We start from the raw sequence: 27,048 nt of genomic DNA, 5'->3' as shown, positions 1-27,048 counted from the left end.
CAATCACATCAAAAGCTTTCGTTAGATCCAAGAAGAAATGTGAGATTTTGCTGTGGTTGTCCACTGCATTTAAGACATGGTTTATCAGGCTGAAAGTGGCTGCTTCAGTTCATCACTGTGATCTGAAGGCATGTTGACATCCAGAAATAATATTCTTCTTCTTGAAGAATCTAGTTAGTTGTGAAAGGAACACATTTCCAATAATTTTTGAAACCCTGACAGTAGTGACACAAGCCTATGGTTACCCAAACATTGCTGATCACGTTTTTAAAATTGGGTACTACTTTTGCCTTTTCAGTTGCTGTAGGAAGACACCATATGATAACAATGAATTACATATGTATAATAAAGGAGAGAGTATCTGTCTTGTTGTTATTTTCATAATATAATCTGGAATATCATCAATACCAGTTGAATAATTACTCTTCAGTGACTTCATGATATTTAGAAGCTCTGTTGGGCCTATTGGACTGAGGAACACAGATTAAATAAATATATGGCTGGTTATTTCAACAAGGTCACTTCAATTTACTTCCTTGTCTCTGCCCAAATAGGCTAGTGCTGTTACTAGTGGCCTCCAACACATCCTACAGCTTGGAAATCCCTAACTTCTTTCTCTGTTCAGCCTTATCCTTCAACCCCTTCCTCACCTGCCTCTATTTCTCTTCACTGCATAACTCCCCCCCGCCCACTCTAAATCACAATTCTAAGAGAGTATAAATATGCCTCCACATTATACACTCAGAGCTGTCCATCTCACTCTGTTGTGGTCTACTGCCCCTTATTTTTCACCATGTACAACCACATTATTTCACCTGCCTGCACTTGATCAGTGTCTCTCTAATCCCATGTTCTTACCATTTCGCTTGCTACCCCTATCCTTGCCTTAACCTTCCCTTCTTCCTGTCTTCCTTTTTCAGCTCATTCATTGCACCCAGTACTCCAAATAGGTTTTCTTCACTTGAGAAGTGACCTGTTTGGTTGTGTTACGTGCTTCAACTTTTATCAGTGACAAATTTCCAGCTTTTGTAATTCTGCTTCTAGTACGCTCTCAATTGATAACTAAGTTAAGCAATCTTTTCCTTTCTGGTCACCTGCTATTTCGATTCAAGAGGTTATATATCTTCTAATATCTCTACCCCTTTTTCCAATATTCTGATTCATTTATCACCTGTCCCACAGGACAGCTAGCTTAAAGGCATTTATGAGTACAGATTTAAGAAGGAATGTTGTTGTTGTGGTCTTCAGTCCAAAGACCAATTTGATACAGTTCTCCATGCTGTGAAGTCTCTTCATCTCTACTGCAACCTGCATCCAGCTGAAGCTGATCGCTGTAGTCAAGTCTAAGTTTTCACTTACAGTTTTTACCTCCCATCCCTCCTTCCATTACCAAACTGATTCTTTCTTGATGGCGAAGTGTGTGTCCTATTAACCAATTCTTTCTTTTATTCAAATTGCACCATGAATTTGTTTCTCCCCAATTTGATTCAGTACTTCCTCATTTGTTATTTGAGCTTCACATTTTGAAACCTCCTATTTTCTTCTTATCTGAACAGCTTATTATCAATGTCTCACCTCCATACAAGACCATTCTCCAGGCAAACATCACCAGAAAAAACTTCTGAGCACTTAAACTTCTTTTTCAGAAATGGCTGTAACCAGACAGTGTTTGTTATTCTCTCTGCTTCTGCCATCGTCAATTATTTTACTGCACAAATAGCAAAACTCATCTATTTCTTTTACTTTCTACTCTCATAATTTCATTCGCTCATTGTTGCCTTATTTAGTTTAGCTGTGTTCCATTACCATTGTTTTACTTTTTAATGTTCATCTTCTGATCTCTTTTCAAGACACTGCTCATTCCATTCAACTGCTCTTCCAAGTCCTTTGATGTCTCTGACAAAATTAAAATGTTATCAGCCAACCTCAAGGTTTTTATTTCTTCCCTCTGAACTTCAGTTTCCTTTCCAAATTTCTCCTGGTTTCCTTCACAGGTTGCTCAGTGTACACTTTTAATAACACTGGGGTTAGGCTACAAATCTGCCTCTTTCCCATATCAACTACAGTTTCCCTTCCATCTCTTTTACTCTTATACCTGCAGTCTGATTTTTTTACAAATTGTAATTAATTTTTCACTCTCTGTATTTTATCCTTCTTAAAATCTGCTCAACACTTTCAAAAGCTTTCTCTAAATCTGCAAATCCTATATACATAGATTTGCCTACCTTAAACCTATCTTCTAGGGTAAGTTATATGATCAGTATTGCCTTGTTTGTTCCTAAATTTCCCAGGAACCCAAATAATCATTCCTGACATTGACTCCTATCCAGTTTTCCATTCTTATATAAATGATTTGTCCTGATATTTTGTAAGTGTGACTTACTAAACTGATAGTTCAGCAGTGGTCACACTTGTCAGCATCATCCTTCAATGGTACTGGAATTATTATATTTGCCTTGAAGTCTGATGGTATTTCATCTGCCTCATACATCTTGCACATCAGATGGAATAGTCGTCTCATGACCGGAACTCATAAGGGTACCAGTAGTTCCGAGGGAATGTCGTCTACTCCAGGGGTCTCTTTTCAACTTGAGTATTTCAGTGCTCTGTCAAATTCTTCTCACAGTTTCATGTCTCCAATTTAATTTCATCCAGTCTCTCTTCTCTTCCTATAACATTGTCCACCAGTTTGTTTCCTTTACGTAAACTCTCTTTATATTCCTTCCATCTTTCAGCCATTCCTTCCTTGCTCAGTACTGACTTGCCACTGAGCTCCTGATTTTCGTACAGTTGCTTCTTATTTCTCCAAAGGTCACATTACATTTCCTTTAGGTGGGACCTATCTTTCCCCTAGTTGTGCATGCTTCTACAGCCTTCCATTTTTCCCAGCCCTTCCTATTCTGCCATATTGTATTTTCTGTCCATTTCATTTTTAGACGTATGTATTCACTTTTGTCTGCTTCATTTGCTACAGTTTTATATTTTCTCCTTTTTTCAGTGAAATTCAATGCCTCCTGCATTATTCAGGATTAAGGCTTTGTGTTTCTAGCTATGTGTTCCTCTGCTGCTGTCTTTATTCAATTTCTTGAAGCTACCCATTTGATTTTATCATATTCCTTTCTCCTGTTTCAGTTCAACTTTGCCTAATGCTCTGTCTGAAACTCTCAATAACCTGTGGTTGATTCAATTTATCTAGGCCCTTTATTTCCTACCTTTTTGCAGTTTCTTCAGTTTTAATTTGCTGTTCATAACCAATAAATTATGCAGAGAGTCCTAATCTGCCCTTGGAAACATTTTATAGTTTGAAATCTGGTTTTGAAATATCAGTCTTACCATTATATAATCAGTCTGAAATCTTCCAGTGTACCCAGGTCTTTTGCACATGTTCAGTCTCTTTTCAAGATCCTTAAACCAAATGTTAGCAATGATTAAATTGTGATCTGTGCAAAAATTTTGCCATGTAGCTTTCTCTTTCATTTGTTTCTCCCAGGCCATGTTCTATTAATATTTTTCCTTCTCTTCCTACTCCTACTACTGAATGTGAGTGCCCCATCAAAATTAAATTTTCATCTCTCATAACTGTTAGAATAATTTCCTTTATTCAGGAGTATTCTGGGAAATTATTCAGTGTTATGTTTATAATTAATTTTCTTTATTTCTGCACTTGCAGTAATAAACTAGAACACTACTTGAAGTAATTAGAACTCACTGCATTTAGAACACACACTTATTCTCAACTAAAATGATCAGCATAGCTTACACAGTCAGATATATTAAAAAAGAAAGAAAAGAGCAGTCAGAGAAATATCTACACAACAGTCACAAAGTTAGTACCAAACTTAAATTGTATACCTGACACTCTTTCCCCCTTACTGACTGAAGATAAAAGGTTACTTTGAAAAATACAAGCTAATCATCTCACACACTGAGGAGGATAACAAGGTCTTGTGACAAAGCAAGTTGGGATATTTTTTACTTCCCCTCTTGTTTTGCCATCTTCCTCATTAAATTCATTTTTTTTCAGTTTTAACTAATTATCATTAACATATGTGAGTATAATCTGCATTTCCATAAAAGAGAAAGGTTGACCCTCAGTGTTAAAGAATGTAACACCAGATCTAATTTTGTGCTTAGTTGTATGTGTGTGATTGATTTTATAATTTATTTTGATTATTCCTAGTTAGTAGCTTTTGTTATAGGGTGAAATCAGTAATTGTTTCATAACTTAAATTCTATTGTTGATGTATAAACAAATATAACTTCTGTACTAATTATAAACATTTGGAGGAACAACTAATAGTATTCCTAAAGGATCTATTTGACTCTATTCGAAAATGTGTCAGCAAATCCAGCCTTTAATTAATTCCAAAGTAATTAACAGTTTTGTCAAAAGTATTGTTTGTGTAACAATATTTGTTAATTTTCATGATATAAACAAATAATCCAGCCTAACTCTTGCAGTAGAAGAAACTGTTAAAAGATAGAAGTTTTCAGTGTATGCAAGTTTTAGTTGTAATTTCTGTAAATTAAACTTCAAACAATGTGAAGTTTCAGCACCTACTGTTGTGAGGATATATAAGGACCTGATTTTTGGTCCCAAGTCAGTTAGTCCAGGGCCGAGTTTCAGACGAGGAACCTGTATTGGTTAAATCAACAATAATGCATCAAATTAACTGTGGAATAAGTGGAACACAACTAGGCTGTGTGTAAAACCAATGATATAGTCTGTTCAGTATGTACTGTATCATTCTACAATAACTGTGAACTGTGTGGGTAGGCTTTTGCTGCTCGCAGATGTTCAACAGTAAACTATTGTAGCAGTATGTGAATGTTTGTCTGTAACCTATTAATGAAGCTTATCAAAAGTTAAACAATAATGCACTGGCCCTATAACTGTGTGTTATTGAGGGATTATGAACAGTGAAAGTAAACAACTGTGAAATGCAACTGTGCATCTGTAGGCTGCATCATTTACAGTAGACAGTACTGCACTTACACCCACTACTTTTTCAGCCAGTATCACAACGAAGTACATAAGCACTGAGGACAATCAACGAAGAATTAAAGTGGACAAATGTCACAGTCTCCTTGATGACTGTAAGGCATGAATGGGCTGGATTTATCGTGGTAAAGACTTGTTGGTGAAGGAGTTGTGTGAGGTAGCCTAACTTGGTGCCTCTCAACTGGAGTAGCTTCAAACATCGACAAGACACATTTACTGATTTTGAAGATTTTATTTATTTATTTAGTCCTTCAAATCCTATATGTATAGAATATATACAAGGATATTGGACATGATTAGGTATTTACAAGATAAAATACAGTTTGTATTGCAATCCTAAGGACTATATATTGAAATAATTTAGCAAAGATTCATACATACAACAAACATTACAGGCAACATACAAAGTAGAATATTAATAATGCATCTTTATTTATGTTGTTTGGCTTTTATATATTCTGTCAGACTGTAAAAGCAATGATCAATTAAATATGCCTTTACTTCAGCCTTAAAACTACAGAGTTTACCTATTGATTTAAGATGGTTAGGTAGATTATTGAAAATCTTTATCCCAGTATGTAGTGTGCTTTTTTGGCACAATGATGTTCTCACCTGTTTCATATGAAGGTCAGATTTTTGACTTGTATTGTGTACATGTATATCTTCATTTTTTATTAAGATATCTGGGTGTCTATCAATATATTGTTTGATGAAAACTGGTGTTTCATAGATAAAAATGCAACGAAGAGGAAGAACTGACAGTTTTTTGAATATGGGTCTGCATGATTTTGTATTGTTTACCCCTTCAATAATTCTTAATATTCTCTTTTGCATCCTGAAAAGTTTAATATTTGTTGTTGCATTGCCCCAGAAGATTATGCCATATTTAATTACGGAATGCACATAAGAGTAGTATACATTTAACAGGCTGGCTTTGCTGCAACAAGTTTTTAAGATCCGTATCATGTAACAGGTTTTGCTTAGTTTTCTTTGCAAATATTCAATGTGTACCTCCCATTTTGTGTTGTTCTGGAGCCAGGGTCCCAGAAATTTAGTGCTGTCAACACTTTCAAGAACTCTGTCCCTAAGTTCTATTTCTATGTTTGGGTGGTGTCTTCCTTTTACATTATAGAAGTTCAGTGCTACAGTCTTTTCTTTGTTTATAATTAGATTGTTATAGCTGAACCACTGTTCTACACTGTTCATTGTTTGGATAGCGGAGTCTTTTAGTTTTTCTTCTGTTTTACCACTAATAAGGAAGCTTGTATCGTCTGCAAACTGGAGGGTAGTTTGGCAATACTTGTTGTACATAAGATCATTGACATAGAGGAGAAACAGAATGGGTCCTAATAGTGATCCTTGAGGGACGCCATATTTCACATCTTCATATCCTGAATAGTAGTAGCTGATTTTGTTATGGTCAGTATATTGCACTTCAACCACCTGTTTGCGACCACATAGGTATGTCTTGAGCCACTCATTGGATATACCTCTAATTCCTAATTGGTCAAGCTTCTGCAGTAGGGCATTATGGTCAATGATGTCAAAAGCTTTAGATAAATGAAGACATATGCCTGTCACAAACTGACTTGCATCCAGTTTAGTATAGATTTCATTAAGAAATTCAAATAGTGCACTTTCAGTTGAATAGCCTTTCCTGAAGCCATGCTGTGAAGGAGAGAGAATTTTACTTTTATTTAGGAAATCAGACAATCCCTTATAAAAAAAAATAAAATAAAATAAAAATAAAAAAAATCTAAAATTTTTGAAAATACAGGCAGTAGGGCTATTGGTCTATAATTTGAAACATATTCTGGATTTCCTTTTTTGAACAGTGGTTTCAGTTTTCCTGTTTTTAAGCATGAAGGGAAGGTTCCTGATGCCAGTGAGCTGTTGCGCAAGTGTGTCAAGGGTCCAGCTAAGGCAAGACAGAATTTTTTAATAATTGCATCTGGTATTCCATCAGTTCCACATGAGTACCCTGTTTTCAAGGTTTTTATAACTGATAAAATTTCTACAGTATTTGTGGGTGAAAGGAACAAAGATGTAGACACATTTCTCATACTATTGCATGATGGAGGTGATATTTTGTTCTGTTCTTCCAGTCTAATCACCAACTGGTCACTTACGTTTGCAAAATATTTGTTGAAGGTCCCTGCAGTTTCTGTTGGGCAAGAAATCATTTGTCCTTCATAACATAAGTTCATATTTTTATATTGTTTAGTTTCACTTGTTGTTTGATTTTTTATAACTTCCCATATAGCTTTAGATTTGTTTTTGAATTTTCAATGTATTTGTCATTTGCCATTGTTTTAGTTTTCCTTACAACATTTTTGAAGATCCTCTTATAATTCTTCAGGTACAAATGAAATTCATAAGGCATGTTCTGTGTCTTTGCTATATCGTGTAATCTTCTTTTATCTGTACAAGAGATTCTAATTGTAATCCATTTGTTCTTTTTTAAGTTAGGTTGACATTTTTGTTTTTTTAATGGAAATGCAGCTTCAAAGTATGACATGAAGATTTCCATGAATTTTTCTTACTTTTTGTCAGTATTTTCACAAATATACACTTCATACCAAGTTTCTTCACTTAGTCTCTGTACAAAAAGGTTTATTTGTTTGTTAGTGAATTTCCTTGCTTCTTTTACAAGTTCCTCTTTCTCAGTTGTTTCACTTGGGGTGTGCAAAGCAATAAACTGTGCATAGTGATCACTGAAGCCAGTATTAAGATTTGCGGCACAGAAATTATGATTTACATTTGTGTTTATTAATATCTGATCAATTGTTGAGCTAGTTGTTGGTGTAACTCTTGTAGGAGAGTCAATGGTGGCTTTTATGTTATATGCTTCCAGTATGGTCATCAAGCTTTGCTCATCTTTTGAGATTTCTTGAAAATAAATATTAAAATCTCCACATATGATTACTGTTTTGTTGAAGTTTTTTATAGTATTTTAAGCTGCTTCTAGTAGATGACAGAAATCATTTAAGTTCCCATCAGGGCTCCTATATACACAGATGATTATTAATTTTAATGCAGAGAGTTCAGCTGCAGCTACTTCAAAAACTTTCTCTTCAGCTAACAGTTCAATGGGTTTTATGTTACAATAAACAATTGCACTTTTAACAAATATACATGACCCTCCATGACTGGACGTAATTCTATAGAATGATGATGAAAGATTGAATTCTGCAAGTTTTGTGACTGACATTGCATCTTTAGGCAGCCAGTGTTCAGTTATACACATTACAGAAGCGTTTTTTAGCTCATCAGTACATAAAATTTGAACTTCACTTAATTTGTTTAGCAATGATTGAACATTTTGATGAATCAGCTTGAAATTAAAGGATTTGTTAGGCTTTGGCATATTGTTAGATTTTGGCATATGTAATTGATCACTTACCTTTACCTTGTCAATAAAAAAATCATTCAGGTGTGCTGGAAGTACTGCTTTTCTTTTCCTGACTGCACCTATTCTTCTATTATCATCTGCAGCAGGATTTTCTTCTGTGTCTGGCTCCCCTGGTAGTTGTTCAGCTGCTGATCCTACTGTTGATAATGTTGCTACTGGTGTTAGAGCTGGGTCTGCAATTGGTAGAGCTGTTACTGCATTCATTGTTGTTGCTGTGCCTGAATATTGGAGGCACCTTGTTCCTTCTTTTGTTGTTGATGTTGGTGAGTGAGGTCTTGCTGGCGTTGTTTCCTTCAGATATTTGGGGGGCCAATCCAGAATGATTTTGCTTTTGAGTGTTTGATGCCTCTTGATGATAATTTATTCAATTTTTCTGACGAACAGTTTTTTCCCCATGTTGTTAACGTGCAATCCATGTATTGTGTGGAATCTGCGCCCAATATTGTTAACATTTACAAGTTCTACATTTCTAAAATGTTTGCAAAGTAATGAAATTTGCTGGTTGGAATTGATTATTTCTTTATTTCCGCATGACCAAGACGGTAAGTCATGCCGATGTGGGATGTTCAGCACTAAAACATTTGTGTGTGTGTCAACTGTCCTAAGCACCTTTTTAGTTCTTCTTTTGCTTTGTGTGTTTCGTTTTTATATACATCATTTGACCCACCAATTAGCACAACAAAGTCTTCAGAGGATAAGTCAGTAACGTCTGTGGATCGTACATGCTTGCAAACTTCCGACATAGAAGCACCAGGCTTTATGTAAGCGATTGTTTGTACGCTGGACTGACCATTCAGAAGGCGAGCAAATCCACGACCATGACTGTCTGCCATCATAACTACTTTTCTTCGTTTAGGTTTCTCTGCATGTTTAGAAGGCCCACTGGTGTTATGGCCAAACAATTTAGTATCTGCGCTGGACAAACACTTAATATTTAGGTCACGCAAGTGTTCAGGTCTTTCAGTTTCATTTCCTTTCATAACAGTAGTTGAGTTGTTAGGCATTCTTTTGGATGTATCACTCCATGTATTTGTAGTTTCATATTCAGCTCGGAAGTTAGTTTTATCACATGCACGATGTTTCTTATCTTGCACAGTTGGTTGCACACTGAACCTGCTTGTAACCATGATATTAGTTAGGCTCATACAATAAGCTTAGTTGAGAATGAGGCACTTTGTTTTTCACTTTGCCTGGAATTTCGTGGTTACTGTGAGGCAAGTTTGATGTATGTTCACACTTTCCAGATGTATGTTTTTTTAGTTCGCTTATCAGAGTATTAATGGTTAGTTGCAGACTACTTACATGATCATTTAACTTTCTGATTTCATCACTACAATTCGTGCACACGCTGTTTTTATCGGTGTAATTTTCACTTTTTCGCATGAACACTATGTATATCAACACTAGCTGCCATATTGCCTTCAATATCCAAGTGTGTCTATAGATGAGACTAGAAGTAAAGGTGTTTTTTTTTTAATTTATTTATTTAGCCATCTGTGGACATTTTAAAATGTATGGATGTTGAAGTGAAGAGTGTATCTGTAACCCTGTTGAAGTTGTTGCCACAGAAATGAACTCAACAAGACTTATCTTTTACCTGTGATAAGATGGCCTTAGGTCACTTCTTCTCCTGTGATATAGTAGTCTCAGGTTGCTTCTCCCCAATACATACTATAAATTTGCTCAACACCTCTATTCATTCAGTTGCCTTCACAACTGATCTCACAGTAAAGATCACTTAAACATTTGATGACTCCATCTCTGATCCATACATGGATTGTTTGACAGAAAACAGACTACTTTCTTAGGATGAAATTCTTCCAATGAATAAGTGAATGTGGTTTCTTGTTTTTCCATCATATTTGTATGTATGGCAGTAGGTTGGACTAGGTCTATTCTGATCTGTGTGCTGTATCCAATAAACAAATGAGCAAGTGGTCATCTCATTGTAGTGTGTGTGACTTTTCTGTATTGCTGAAGAAATTTACTTAAATTTGCTTGTAAAGGTTCTTGAATTGCAGACATGAGACAGAGAGTAATATTCTGCTTGAATAGTTGCTAGATGATATGGCATTGTCCATTTCCAAAATTTTGTTCTGGTTGACTGTAGGAATATCTTGGATTCTATGGCTGTAAACTGTGTTGCATCATCTGCAATAATTGTGACAGAAACCCCATATGAAAAAAAGATATTGTCCAAAATTACAATAGCCTACATGTCTCAATGATACAGATGGCCAAACTGTAGGGGCAACAATAATGGAGGAGTATTTGTGGAGAGGCCAGACAAATGTGGCTCCTAAAGAGGGGCAGCAGCCTTTTCTGTAGTTGCAGGGACAACGGTCTGGCTGATAGATCTGTTCTTGTAACATTAGCCATCATGGCCTTACTATACTGGTACTGCAAACAGCTGAAAGAAAGGTAAAACTGCAGCTGTTACTTTTCCTGAGCACAGGCAACTAAACCATATGGTTAAATGATGCCGGTATCCTCAAAGGTAAAACACTTGAGGTAAAACAGTACCCCATTTGGTTCTCCATGTGGGGACTACTCAGGAGGATATTGTGATTAGGGAAGACAAAGCTGGAATTTTATGGATTGGAGTGTATTATGTTATATCCCTTAATTGGGTAGATAGGTCAGAAGACTTAAAAAAGGAAATGGATAGGCTTGAAGTTAAATGGAGTGAGAATTAGAGAAGTTCCATAGCAGGATGAACAGGACTTCTGATCAGGTGAGTACAGAGTTATAAATACAAAATTAAATAGTGGTAATGCAGGAGTAGATCTGATAATGGATAATAAAACAGGAGTGCAAGTAAGCTACTACAAGCAGTGTAACAAATGCCTTATCATAGTGAAGACAAGCACAAACTCAAAATGCACCACAAGGAGACAAGTTTATGTGCCAACTAACTCCACAGATGGAGAAGAGATTGAAAGAATGTATGATGAGATACAAGAAATTATTTAGATAGTTAAGGGAGAGGAAAAAATTATTGTGATGGTGGACTGGAATTCAGTAGTAGGAAAAGAAAGAGGATGAGAAATAGTACAATAAAATGGATTGAGGAAAAGGGATGAGAGGGAAATGTGCCTGGTAGAATTTTTCACAGCATGTAATTTAATGGTTACTAACACTTGGTTTAAGAATCATGACGGAATGTTGTATACATAAAGAAGAGGAATATGTAGTTTTGAGAGATGAAATTACAAAGGCAGCAGAGGATCAAACAGGCAAATAGTCAAGGCCTAATAGAAATCATTGAGTATCACAGGAGATATTACATTTGACTGATGAAAGTAGAAAATATAAAAATGCAGCAAATGAGGCAGTGCAAAATGACTAAGCAGCAATGGCTATAGGACAAATGCAGGTCTTTAGAAGCACACATAACAAGGGAAAAGATAGAGACTGCAGTTAAGAAAATTAAAGAGACGTTTGGAGAGAAGAGAAACAGCTACTTAAATATCAAGAGGCAAGATGGCAAACCAGTACTAAGCAAAAAAGGGAAAGGTGGAAGGAATATGTGGAGAGATTGTTCAAGAGAAATGAAGTTGAAGGCAAGAGTGAAATGGAAGGAGATGAAGTTGAGATGGGAGATAGGGTACTGTATGAAGAATTTGACAGAGCACTGAAGGACCTAAGTCAAAACAAAGTTCCTGGAGTAGACAACACTCCCACAGAACTATGGATTTCAAAAGAAGCCCATTACAAACTTGTTCTACCTAATGAGCAAGATGTATAAGACAGGGGAAATACCTTCATATTTCAAGAACAATGAAATAATTTCATTTCCTAAGAAAGTGGGCGCTAACAGATGTGAATATTAACAAACTATCAGATCAAAAAGTCATGGCTGCAAAATACTGACACAGATTATTTGCAGAAGAATTGAAACACTGGTAGAAATTGACTTCAGGGAACATCCATTTTGGTTCAGAAATACAGAAGGCAATACAAAAGGCAATGTTGATCGTATGACTTATATGAGAAGATAGGCAAACCTACATTTACAGCATTTGTAGACTTGGAGAAATCTTTTGACAATGTTGACTGGAAAACACTTTGGAATTCAGAAAATAGTAGGGGTAAATACAGGGCACTTATAGAGAATCAGAGTATGTGAAAGGGAAGCAGTAGTTGAGAAGGAAGTGAGACAGGGTTGTAACCCACTGATATTGTTCAATCTCTGCATAGAACAAGCGGTAAATTAATCACAAGATCAATTTGGAAAGAGAATTAAAGTTCAGGAAGAAGAAATAAAAGCTTTAAGGTTTTCCAGTGACTTTGCAGTTCTGTTACAGCCAGCAAAGAACTCGGAAGAGCAGTTGAATGGCATGGACATTGTCTTGAAAGGATGATGTAAGATGAGCATCAACAAAAGCAAAACCAGGGTAATGGAATGCTCAAATTAAAACAGGTGATGCTGAGGGAATTATAGTAAGAAACGAGGCAGTAAAAGTAGTTGATGAGCTTTTCTATTTGGGCAGTAAAATGACTGATGATGGCTGAAGCAGAGAAAATATAAAATGTAGACTGGCAACAGCAAGAAAAGCATTTATCAAGAAGAGAAATTTGTTAACATCAACTACAAATTTAAATGCTTGGAAGTCTTTTCTGGAGGTATAGGCTTGAATGCAAGTGAAATGTGGATGATAAGCAGTTTAGACATGAAGAGAAAATAAGCTTTTGAAATGTGGTACTACAGAAGAATGCTGAAGATCAGAGGGGTAGCTCACCTACATAATGAGGGAGTACTGAATGGAACTGGGGAGAAAAGAAATTTGTGGCAAAACTTCACTAGAAGAAGCATCAGTTGATAAACACTTTCAAAGAATCATCAGTTTATTATTGAAGGAAGTGTCTGGGATAAAAATTGCCGAGGAAGACCAGAAGCTGAATACAGGAAGCAGATTCAAGTGGATGTAGCTTGCAATAGTTATTTGGAGATAAAGATGCTTATGCAGGACAGAGTAGCATGGAGAGCTGCATCAAATTAATCTTCAGACAGAAGACCATAACAACATGTACATCTACATCCACACTCTGCAATCCACCATGAAGTACATGGCAGAGGGCATATTCCATTGTACCAGTCATTAGTGTTTCTTCCCATGTACATGGCAGAGGGCATATTCCATTGTATCAGTCATTAGTGTTTCTTCCCATTCCATTCACATACTGTGCCCGGGAAGGATGATTGAATGCCTTCATGCATACTGGAATTATTCTAGTCTTGTCCTCATGATCCCCATGTGAGCAATACATAGCGGGTTGTAGTATATTCGTAGAATCATCATTTAAAGTCAGTTTTTGAAACTTTGTTAATAGACTTTCTCAGGATAGTTTACATCTTTCTTCAAGAGACTCCCAGTTCACTTTCTTCAGCACCACTGTAATACTTTTCCACCTGTCAAACAAACCTGTGACCATTTGTGCTGCCCTTCTCTGTATACACTCAATACCCTCTGTTAGTCCTATCTGATATAGGTCCCACATACTTGAGCAATATTCTAGAATGGGTCTATGTGATCATTCCATTTTACATCCCTACAAAGCTTTACACCCAGATGCTTGCATGACCTGGCTGATTACAGTTGTGACTCATTGATAATACAGTCATAGGATACTATGTTTACTATGTTTTTTTTGTTTTTGAAGTGCACAATTTTACATCTCTGAACATTTAAAGCAAATTGCCAATCTTTGCACCACTTTGAAATCTTATCATGATCTGATTGAATATTTGTGCAGCCTCTTTCAGACAGCACTCATTGTAGATAACAGCATCATCTGCAAACAGTCTGAGGTTACTATAATGTACGCAAGGTCATTAAAATACAACATGAACAGCAACTCTGGGAACAACGCTGCAAATTGCGAGCTCTACTTGCACCCTGCATGCAAGGCCAGCAATCTTCACCAATTCTGACAGCTACTTGTATGGACTGAGGATGGCCTCAGAACCCATGTAAAAGGCATCGTTGGTGCTGACATGAGCTACAATTTGCAGATGACTACACCCTGCAGGCTCGATAGCTGCAGGCAAGGCTACTTCCACATCTCAGATGAGCCCCCCTGGCAGACATACCAAGTGTACACTGGGTTTCTTTCCAGCCCTGAGCACTATCTCTCTAATGTTGGAGCTTCCAATAACTCTTAATAAACCACTCCTCCTGGGAGCCTGCTTGGACCTGCTGTAGGAATGGGCACCTATCCACATACAGTGTGAATGAGTAAGGACAGGTGGCCAGTCTCCACATTGGTCCTCTGACTCAAGCAATGCAAATGCATTACCATCTGCTGCTCACCCTGCTGTGAGAGCAGATCCACTGCACAACTGAGGTACACTAGGAGGTGCTCAGAAGCAGAGCCTATGGGCAAAACAAGTGACACTTGAGGTGTCCCATGTGACAAGCCAGATTCTCTGACACCGCTACACCTTGAGGCAGCAGCCTGAAGGTCACTGACCATAATCAAAAGCATGTTCAGCTGTTGGTGAACTGCACCCAGCTCCTCCTGCATCTGCACAGAGCATGTACTCGTCTTAGAATTTGTTAGGTATTCCATTGAGCCCCGGAGCTTTGTTCAATTTTAATGGTTTCAGCTGTTTCTCAACACTATTGAGAATAACACTGATTTCACTTACCTTTTCAGTGGTACAAGGATTAAATTGGGGCAATTCTCTGGGGTTTTCTTTTGTAAAGGAACATTTGAAAACAGAATCAAACATTTCCGTTTTTGCATTGTTAACCTCAGTTTCAATTGCTGTCTGATTCACTAGGGACTAGACACTAACTTTGGTGCCAGTAACAGCCTTTTTATATGACCAGAATTTGTTTGGGTGTTGTGAAAGATCATTTGACAATATTCTGCTACAGAAGGCTTCACACATTGCTTTCTTGAAAGCCAAATGCATTTCATTCAGCATCTCTCTATCCATAGACCCCCTACTCTTTGTCTTACACCTGCTATGCAGTAGTCTCTTTTCTTTAAAAGTTTCTTTACATTGACATGAAGGGCCCTTCCCATTATGAACTGTTCTACTGGGTACATATCTATCCAGTGCATCGTCAACTATTCTTTTAAATGTGAGCCATAGTTTCTCCACAGGCTCCTGCCTCATGCTGAAAGTTTCAAGTTCCTTATTGAGATATGACACTACTGATTGTTTATCTAGTTTACTGATCATATATATCTTTCTGATTGTTTTAGCTGTCCTTTGTACTTTGGTAATCATTGTTGCCACTACCTTGCATGGTCACTGATACCAATTTTGATGTGGGTATCCACAAGGAGGTGAGATCTGTGTGTTGCCATTAGATTCAATATATTTCCATCATGATTGGGGTTTCAAACTATCTGCTCCAGGTAGTTTTCAGGGAAGACATTTAGTAATGTTTCACAGGGTGTCTTATCACACCCACCACTAACAAAACTATAATTTTCCCAATTGATTGTTGGATGATTAAAATCTCCACATATGATTACAGTACAATTGGGGAACTTACATATAAGCGAACTGAGGTTTTCTCTAAATTTTTTGGTTACATCAGGAGACAAGTCTGGAGGGCAATAGAAGGGTTAAGTCACTATTTTATGTCCATTCCCGATATTGTGTCTTGCCCAAACAATCTCACATGCATTTTCAATTTTTGTCTTGATGGATTTGAGGTTCTTACCTCCAAAGTCTCTGGCTCAGTCCTTTCCCTCAACTCAGAACCAGAGGGCCGTGATCTTTTTTGGAGACAATGCTACAACACAGAACCAACAACATGTTTTATTTCTATAAACTGACAGTTTTTTATCAGGCAGATAAGCTATGATTGCCTTTTTATTTGTCACTAAAGATGGTTGAATCTATTATTTTTTAGCAATTACTGTTGGATTACCTCTTTGTATTATTGTTGATAGCTTTATTGTGAGCACTGAGAAATCAAATACAGATATGTATAACTATAGGCACCTTCAGCTAACATTACCAGAATATGATTCAACACGAAGCAGCAGGCTTTTTTCTTGTTTTTAAAGTAGAAACTCTCCATCTAATTTATTAGATTACATTACACTGGCCTAAGCTACAGTAATATAAAGCAATATAGAAATAGTTTATAGTTAATGCAGTGTATAGATTAAGTTGCTGCTTATTTCTTGCCAGTGTGTACCTTGTCTAGTTCCACATCCCTGAAGCCTTCCTTGATGAAAACTACAGAACACATTGAATGAATGTCGAAGAGAGCCAGTTTTGATCTCCACAGCTTGCTAGCATTGGTGCTGGGAGACAAAATTCAGAAGATATGCATGATGAAACAGATGCACAAGTTCCAAATGTTTTGTCCCATAGCACACATTGTAGGAGGACAATTTTCAGTGTTGAAACATTGTGTCTGGCTGTTCATTCTGGCTGAAGTGTTGCTTCTGATGATGCAGGTGAAAAATTCTTTACAAAAGTTAAAGTTAAGTTGTATAATTATAGTGTTGCTGTCCTTGGTGACGTTCAAACAATATGTTCTGCTATTCTTGGAGATGGAATATATAACACTGGAGGGTACTTTCAAAATGTGAGTCTGGGCTGTTAATCTATTGTTTCTTGCTGTTAGATCCTGAACCTTACACCTCTCCTGAGTCAGAGTTTGAAGTGAATAGCCCCCATCTCAGCAAAGTTTCTTTTCGTTCATTTTTGATAATATAACTTTATAAAATTGTAAAATCTTGAAATTCATCTACATTTTTTTCAGATTGTGTGATTTTCAACCCAGGTTAATTTGTTTCTTTTTCAGCAGCTGGCAAAAAATTCCCCACTTTTGTAGTAAATATTTTTTCACTAAGTTCACTGTTAATTAACTGTGCACTGAAACAAACTACTGTTAATTAACTGTGCCTCGAAAACTACTGTCTTATATATTATTGGTGTGACACACAATATCAAGAGAGTTGGTCAGTATAATATTCATTGGGTTGTATGACCTGGATCACAAAAATAATCTTTGTATTGCTAAGTGCGTTCATTTAATTGTTCTGGTATTACACTGATGGCAAATAAGATCATATCTTTGTAGATTTATAATGCTTTGAATGTAATTTATTTACAGGTCTATCTTTTGTCTTTCTGTAGCAAAGTGAGGAAGTGTTAGACAATCAATACAAAGGTTAAAATTTGAATTCTCAGTTGGTCTTGGGATTTTTTTATGTCACAGATCACTTATTTTACCTCTGTCACTCGTTTTGTATCATAAAAAATGCCAAGTTACACAGTGGTTTGCAGTCCATATTAAACTGTAAGTCTCCATAAAACAGGCTGGGTAAGTCAGTTTAAAGTTCTTGAGAAATCAAGAATACTGCCTTCAATAGGATCCAACCTAGTACAGCACTCAAGCATTCAATCCAACCATCACGTTATAACAGAGCAAGGTGGAATTAACCTACTTGTTCTTATACCACTTGTGATTCTAATATTGTTTATTCTGGTATATTTACATTAATAGTGTATATACAACAGTTACATGAAATAACTAATTTCTTATTGATGCAATATTTCATTAAACTGTGTTATTCACTTTATAATTTAATTATTGCTTACGACAACCATGCATTTAGTTCTTATGGGAACATTAAAGGAATATTCATGATACCTGCAAACCATGTTAATGAAAAAATTCAATGATGCTAAAAATTGTTTATTTCAGGATTGACCTACCTTATTTAAAAGCCCTCATTCTTCCCTTTTCAACAAATATTTAATTTCTTACACAGACTTTATGCTTTATTTCATTAGTTACTCATACTGAAGATTGTTGTGTTCTAGAATGTTCCAATATCAAAATGTAATTCTTTCCTAAATCCAGTGCCATTGTTTTGTAGGCCTAATTTTTCTATTTCCATTTCTTTTATTTAGATAACATGTTAGTTTGTTAATTGTTCCAGTTTGAGAATTTCACTTTTTTTGAAACATTTTGGTGAACTATGGGACTCTCCATGCACATTAAAACTGCTCTCTCATGAAATAGTAGGCCTACTGATAATTTTGCTATTTTTCAGTTAAACATACATACTTCACTTCCTATTGTATCTTTGTCTCTATTAATTTTCTTGTCTTTTATGTTAATATCTAAAATAGAATAGCTTGGTGTTCTACCATTTTGTAATTTCTGTAATATCGCATGTCTATGAACAGGTCAGTCAGTGCGCAGGACTGTAAATGTAAAATCATATAGTTGTCAGTCAATCATGTTAGTCAGACAGTGCCGTGTAGCAAAAAAGTGAACTTCTAAGTTATGGTTGGATGATCGAAGTGTATCTGTACTATGTGAGTCTCATATACGTACTGCTATTTGATTAATTATTGCTGCTTGTGAAATATTTGAAAAATCTTTAAGTTTATTAGCTTACTGACCAGTGCTAAAATATAGGTGCTTAATTATTTTAGAAGCTGATCATAAAACTTAAATGTTTTATGATAAATGTAAAGAAAAATCAAAACAAATTTCAAAGTTTTCTGTACATCACTTAATAATGGTTCATCATAATTAATAACCACAGGAAGAAGACTGTATCAGAAGTCCCATGAGACTTATGATGTAGAGATGGCAGAACCAAGTTGGTAACCTACAAGGCTGAGGACACCTTCATTTATATTGTCTCATGCATTAATCTACACTTCTGTTTTACATAGAAGATTCTGTTCCTCTTTTAATGAAATGTATGTCCAACATCCATTAAATTTTCTGGGCTCCTGAAATTGCAGGAAATTATGTTGTGACTTATAATATTTGTTTATACTTGTCTAATAGGTCTGTCTTTCTAATTCATTTGTCCTAAAACACGCTGTTGAAAACACTGGAAATCTCAAGGATTGTACAGATTATCTTTTGGTCACCAAAGTTCAATGACATTTGTAATTCCCCTGGGTTATATCCTCTCTTTATTACCCTCATTGTGTCACTATGTGCAGCAGGAGTTTGTTTCCTGGTGTATAGTATCATAGTCTTGCCACATTTATGTGAATTTATGCAGTATGGTCCTGTCTTTTTCCTATTCAAAACATATGCATTTTTCATTTTGGGTTCCTCTTCAGTACCTCTGAAATCAGTTTATTAGGTAATTCTGTCCACCTGTAATCATTCAGCCTGTCATTTTGCCTTCACCCTCTTATTACATTTTTTAATCATTTATGTGTTTTTGCATCCAAGAATAGTTATTGGAAGAGTGCGTAATATTGTCATTGGTGATCTATTTTCTTTGCTAATCATTTCACCTGCTGATACCTAGATTTTACCATTCTTTTCTGTAATTCAGGGACTCTACTGAAGGAGGGATTAATTCTTTATTACAAATAAAAAATACAACACAATTTATCTTTCAAATACAAAATATTTTTCCTTGTTTATTTATATATTTTACATTATACTGCACACTTTGAGCATATGTTGATCATGCATTTCACTGATACATCTACACATTCAATGAAGTAAAACTTGGGACTATTGACAGAAGAGTAGTGGAGTAAAGAAAGACAAAAAAAAATCATTAAATTTGAATTATTTAGAGCCTTTTCTCTAATACTCACTAAGCAATAGTTGGGAAACAAAAGAAGAAGGTACATATGTCACCAATACTTTAATAGACAAGATTGGAAGGAAATAAAATAAACAGTGTTATTACATTACTAAGACAGTAGAGAGAGGATAACATTGACTGTTCTTCTTTTTGTGCTTAGGTATATTTGTATCTTGAAATGACTTTTTGTATCCCCTCTTCATTTTATCCTGTCATTATAGTTTATGTTAGGTGCACCCTTATGGCCTATATCAATCAAATTATATACTATCACATTCAGTAGCTATCTATGAAACTGTGCAAACACGAATAAAAGCTGTGTTTTAAGATGTACCACTGTCACGTATAACCTTCAGTCTGCAACTAAACACAGAATTGCAAAGTGATTATTTGTATAGCTTCAATACACTTATGTTATTTAAAAAAAGGTGATTACTATAGTTACAGTCAACACCAATTCATTTCAGACACTGAGCTAAATGGTTTGTTATGGTTATAACAGAAATATACACTAATGTTCAAAATTAATGCAACAAACCACTATTTCCCCATCTTGAGTCTAATTAATGATTTAATCATACAAACTGTCAATAGATGCCTGTACGACTGTGTTCTGCACAGAAGGTAGCATTTGGTCAATGGAAAATGATGCCAACAATGGCACCTGTTGGTGCCAGGTACTGCCAGAGCCACAATTACTATGTGCACAGTCACAGACAGTGCTGTATGACACAGAGAAGATCCCCACCAGGCTCTCTGCAGTGGAGGGCAATAGGAAGAATGGAAGGAGGGCAGTCACTAACTCATGGGGCCAGCTGACTTAACATGAATCATTCTGTTGTTTCTTGGATGTGGCAACAGCTTATAGAGACTGAAACTGTATCCCCGAGACTAGGACAGGGCCAGCCATGTGTGACATCAGACAGAGAGGACTGTTATTTGGTGGTAAGGGCAAGACAATACTGCCTTAGTACTGCACAGCAACTGGCATCAGACCTCGTAGCATCCACTGGACATGTTGTATCAAGGAAAACAATGTAGATAAGGCCTCCACCAGAGTGACATTTAGTCAGAGACCTGCTGCATGTGTGCCTTTAACATGGCTTCACAGAAGGAATGTCTAGATTGGAGTTGTCAACATGCCACCTGGACAGTTGAAAAGTAGGCTGATGTGCTATGTACAGACGAGTCCCAGTTTAGTATGGAGAGCAATTCTTGAGGGATTCACATCTGAAGGGAATGTGGAATATGATTTTGAGACCCAGACATTGTGGAAAGAGACTGATATCTAGGAGAATCACCAATCAAACACCTCTTCATGAAATTGTATCGGTGACTCGGAAAGGTTTAGCTGCTGTCAGGTACCATGACGAGTCTTAGGACCTCATGTCCAGTTGTTGTGAGGTGCTGTGCACCCAGACTTCATATTGGTGGACAATACTGCTCGAACTCATAGGGAATGAATGGTTGATGTTTTCTTGGAAATGGAAGATCTGTACTCATGGTGCCTGCTCCCTTTCCCAATTTTAATCCTATAGAGCATGTCTGGGATGCACTAGGGACACAGGTTGCATCACATCAACATCCACCAACCACTCTTCAAGACTTAAGAGTAGCTCTGCAGGAAGAATGGGCATTATTGCCTCAACATGGCACTGATGACATTATTCACAACATGCTCCATTGTTGTCAGGCCTTTATTGCTGCCAGAGGTGGTCACACGCCACGATGAGCATGTTAACCAGTTGTTGCAATGTGTGTGCAAATCTGTTAAGTTAGAAAAAATGAAGAAAATTCTCATCTACTGTTAATTAGGTTGCAGTTGTTCACATTCTGTATTCTTTACACTGTTTCTACTTTGCTATCAGCTGTTTTTACTGTTTTGTGGCAAAATAAACACAACCTTGCAACTTTTCCATTTGTTGCTTTAATTTTGGATACCAGTGTACATTCCTCATAACTGATTTTGTGTAAATATTGTCAATTTGTTAATCTATAACACACATGTCTAAAAACTTAACTGTAATGTATATATTATGTACTTTTCCTTGTTATATAAATGACTAGTTTTAAACAACATTTAGGAGTCAGACTGGGCTTCCAACAATAACAATAATACATTTTTAAAATATATCACACTGGAAACATTAAAGAATTCTATGCTGCTTTCTGTTTCCCATCCCCATGAAAGCATCATTGAGTATCAATATAATTACTTTGGCACTTCTTCCTGAGCCACTATAGGCTTCTTTTCATCAGTAGTAATATCTTTTGCACTTGGGGCAATTTTAATTTGTGATAGTACCACTGGATTGATTTGCTGTGTGTTATATGTAGATCCCCATTTAATCTTACCAGCTTCTGATGAAGTCATCAGGATTGAATATGAGCTGGCATGATCACTTTCTTTGCTGTGATGAATGCCATAAAGAAAATAGACCAGTAGACCTGAAATGTGAATAAATCATTAATCTTGGAGCCAGCACTGTTCGTTCACAAGTAGAGGCACATTAATAATCTAAACTGAAAGGTTAAAATTCAATATCAGGCAAAAAATCAAGGACAAGAACAAATAAGAATGGGTTTCCATTATTATTATACAGCTATAAGTTGGAAGTGTTCACACACACACACACACACACACACACACACACACACACACACACACACACACAGGTCAAAACCCTGTCATTCAAAAATGCTTATTTTCCTCTCTAATGGTTATGCATTTTGTATTTTCTTACCTGCCTTTTTCTCCTAACTCAGAAATGATACATTGGTAAGATAGACACACTAAATCTCTATTGTTTATGGCAGATTAATGCTGTGTTCTCAATTGTGCCTCAGACCTGTATCCTCCCCTTACACAGCAAAAGTTCTTTCTGAGTATACTACCTAGGCATGCCTGACAACTCAACTTATGGCTTCTGTCTTTTAGTACCTCTTTCTTTGTAATCTCCACAAAGGCTTTTCTGTAGACCTCTTATGTGCTGGACTAACACCTCTGAGGCATTGGATGTTGTGGGAAATGGCTTAGCTATTGTCCATGGACAGCTTTCAGAAAGAGTCTTGAGTATATGCTAATATGAAACTTTTCTGAATGACTGAACAACAATGCTCAAACAATGAAAATGCAGGTAAGTAAGTAAACCATTATCACATCTTACTCATTTCAGTTGTTTGATGCAGTTTTGAAAAATCTGTCCTTACCTACTTACCTTCCTAGCAATAGATCAATAGATTGTTAAGCTTTTCAGTTTGAATATCATAACAGCATTCAAAAAGCATTTGTGGCAGAGTTGATTAGGAAAAAATAACCCATTTTCTGTGGCTGTCTCAAGACTGCTGATTGTAAAGATCCTGAAATTTTGCATGGGGAAATGTGGTGCCTCACTTACGTGAGTGGAGTTGTATGTGATTGCAATCAGTTCGATGTCACGAAGGTGACTTGCATTCTCCTAACTAGTTATCAAACTGGAAAAAGGAAAGTAGCAGTGTAAAGTGGAATCTGAGTCACGTCTTCTTTCTGACAAATCTCCACATCATCAAGAGCTGAATACTAGGTTAAAAGGCAGAGTGAAAAAAAAAAAAAGACCTAGCTGGGATTTGATTCTGCAACCTTTCAATTACTAGCCAAGTGCTCTACCAGTAAACTATCAACCAGATTTAAATGTGGTCATGCTTCCTGCTAACTCAAATCACTGCTGCTCTCTCAAGTTATGGCCACTGTTCAGTAGGTGGCAGTGACATTGTTTTCACAACTGAACTTTAATTCATTGTAATTCAGACAATATGTACAAATTGTTTACAGTTATATACCAAAACCTTTTGGAGGTGACTTGTTTATGAATAGAGAAAAGAGATAGAAAATGTGCATCAGTGATTATAAGTATAGTTCATTTTCTAACATCAATTTCTAATGCTAGTTTCTCTTAATGTAGTATCAGGTAAAAAGAACTCATCTCTCACAGGGTGACTTTTTGCTCACTGTCAGCTCGTGTACTTGGCCGTGCTATAGAATTTTTCTTCCATTACAAACATTTTTAGGGTTTCATGGAAAATCCTATCAGTTTTGAGGTTTTGTAATACTCTTGGAAATCTTTTATTAACTTGATTCCAGAGTATTTAGCTCCTTTTTCAAAAATTTGAAGTCTATGTGGAAAGTGCTGCAATTGGTTTCTGTTCCTTGCATTATGGGGACAAATAGTGTCATTGGTCACCAGTTTTGAGGGATATTGTATCGCAGTTCCAGTGGTCTTAAATATATACAGTGATGGAAATGTCAAACTATTAAGATCGTTGAAACAATTTCTATAAGATTGTTTCTGCCCCTTTTTCAATATAATTCTAATAGCTTTCTTCTGTAGTTCATTCCTGTCATGGTTTACAGGGTGTTTCAAAAATGACCGGTATATTTGAAACAGCAATAAAAACTAAACGAGCAGCGATAGAAATACACCGTTTGTTGCAATATGCTTGGGACAACAGTACATTTTCAGGCAGACAAACTTTCGAAATTACAGTAGTTACAATTTCCAACAACAGATGGCGCTGCAGTCTGGGAAACTCTATAGTACGATATTTTCCACATATCCACCATGCGTAGCAATAATATGGCGTAGTCTCTGAATGAAATTACCCGAAACCTTTGACAACGTATCTGGCGGAATGGCTTCACATGCAGATGAGATGTACTGCTTCAGCTGTTCAATTGTTTCTGGATTCTGGCGGTATACCTGGTCTTTCAAGTGTCCCCACAGAAAGAAGTCACAGGGGTTCATGTCTGGCGAATAGGGAGGCCAATCCATGCCGCCTCCTGTATGTTTAGGATAGCCCAAAGCAATCACACAATCATCGAAATATTCATTCAGGAAATTAAAGACGTCGGCCGTGCGATGTGGCCGGGCACCATCTTGCATAAACCACGAGGTGTTCGCAGTGTCGTCTAAGGCAGTTTGTACCACCACAAATTCACGAAGAATGTCCAGATAGCGTGATGCAGTAATCGTTTCGGATCTGAAAAATGGGCCAATGATTCCTTTGGAAGAAATGGCAGCCCAGACCAGTACTTTTTGAGGATGCAGGGACGATGGGACTGCAACATGGGGCTTTTCGGTTCCCCATATGCGCCAGTTCTGTTTATTGACGAAGCCGTCCAGGTAAAAATAAGCTTCGTCAGTAAACCAAATGCTGCCCACATGCATATCGCCGTCATCAATCCTGTGCACTATATCGTTAGCGAATGTCTCTCATGCAGCAATGGTAGCGGCGCTGAGGGGTTGCCGCGTTTGAATTTTGTATGGATAGAGGTGTAAACTCTGGCGCATGAGACGATACATGGACGTTGGCGTCATTTGGACCGCAGCTGCAACACGGCAAACAGAAACCCGAGGCCGCTGTTGGATCACCTGCTGCACTAGCTGCGCATTGCCCTCTGTGGTTGCCGTACGTGGTCGCCCTACCTTTCCAGCACGTTCATCCGTCACGTTCCCAGTCCGTTGAAATTTTTCAAACAGATCCTTTATTGTATCGCTTTTCGATCCTTTGGTTACATTAAACCTCCGTTGAAAACTTCGTCTTGTTGCAACAACACTGTGTTCTAGGCAGTGGAATTCCAACACCAGAAAAATCCTCTGTTCTAAGGAATAAACCATGTTCTCTACAGCACACTTGCACGTTGTGAACAGCACACGCTTACAGCAGAAAGACGACGTACAGAATGACGCACCCACAGACTGCATTGTCTTCTATATCTTTCACATCACTTGCAGCGCCATATGTTGTTGAAAATTGTAACTACTGTAATTTTGAAAGTTTGTCTGCCTGAAAATGTACTGTTGTCCCAAGCATATTGCAACAAACGGTGTATTTCTATCGCTGCTCGTTTAGTTTTTATTGCTGTTTCAAATATACCGGTCATTTTTGAAACACCCTGTAGTTTCCCCATGCTGTGATTCCATATTGCATATATGGTTCAAAAAGTCCATGATAGGCAGTGCACAGAAGGTCTTGATAAGAATACTGACCCAGCTGTTTCAATACAAACAGCACTGTTCTTAACTTATTGGAAACAGCATTTATCTTCTGGCTCCAATTTAGCTCACTGTCTATCATTATATCTAAAAACTGAACTGAAGCTGCTTCTTCCAGTCCTTTTTCATTTAGAAAACAAGAACTGCTGGAAACATTGAGCATAGTCATAGTATCTGCATACAGTATCTTTATTTTCACATGCATTTTATTATTGCTGCGCTGGTACTGCGAACGGCTGAAAGCAAGGGGAAACTACAGCCGTAATTTTTCCCGGGGACATGCAGCTTTAGTGTATGGTTAAATGATGATGGCGTCCTCTTGGGTAAAATATTCCGGAGGTAAAATAGTCCCCCATTCGAATCTCCGGGCGGGGACTACTCAGGAGGACATCGTTATCAGGAGAAAGAAAACTGGCGTTGTACAGATCGGAGCATGGAATGTTAGATCCCTTAATCGGGCAGGTAGGTTAGAAAATTTAAAAAGGGAAATGGATAGGTTAAAGTTAGATATAAGGGGAATTAGTGAAGTTCGGTGGCAGGAGGAACAAGACTTTTGGTCAGGCGAATACAGGGTTATAAATACAAAATCAAATAGGGGTAATGCAGGAGTCGGTTTAATAATGAATAAAAAAATAGGAGTGCGGGTAAGCTACTACAAACAGCATAGTGAATGCATTATTGTGGCCTAGATAGACATGAAGCCCACGCCTACTACAGTAGTACAAGTTTATATGCCAACTAGCTCTGCAGATGATGAAGAAATTGAAGAAATGTATGATGAAATAAAAGAAATTATTCAGTTAGTGAAGGGAGACAAAAATTTAATAGTCATGGGTGACTGGGATTCGGTAGTAGGAAAAGGGAGAGAAGGAAACATAGTAGGTGAATATGGATTGGGGCTAAGAAATGAAAGAGGAAGCCACCTGATAGAATTTTGCACAGAGCACAACTTAATCATAGCTAACACTTGGTTCAAGAATCATAAAAGAAGGTTGTATATATGGAAGAAGCCTGGAGATACTGACAGGTTTCAGATAGATTAT

The 27,048-nt window shown here is 36.9% G+C and overlaps 1 protein-coding gene across 3 annotated transcripts in view; it reads right to left on the bottom strand.

Moving 5' to 3' along the window:
* Window positions 1-19,798: 19,798 nt before the first annotated feature.
* LOC126174929 (cationic amino acid transporter 4) overlaps window positions 19,799-27,048 on the bottom strand; it is a 233,549-nt gene continuing 226,299 nt past the window's right edge. For all 3 annotated transcript variants that reach the window (XM_049921383.1, XM_049921382.1, XM_049921384.1), the window contains one exon: window positions 19,799-22,421. In XM_049921383.1, the coding sequence (XP_049777340.1) occupies window positions 22,186-22,421 (236 nt within the window). In that variant the 3' untranslated portion in view covers window positions 19,799-22,185. The remainder of the gene's footprint in view (window positions 22,422-27,048) is intronic.

This window comes from Schistocerca cancellata, chromosome 3 (genome assembly GCF_023864275.1).
Source record: "Schistocerca cancellata isolate TAMUIC-IGC-003103 chromosome 3, iqSchCanc2.1, whole genome shotgun sequence".
NCBI classification, from domain to species: domain Eukaryota; kingdom Metazoa; phylum Arthropoda; class Insecta; order Orthoptera; family Acrididae; genus Schistocerca; species Schistocerca cancellata.
The sequence above is the reverse complement of the archived record's forward strand: the minus strand, read 5'-3'. Positions and strand labels throughout refer to the sequence as shown.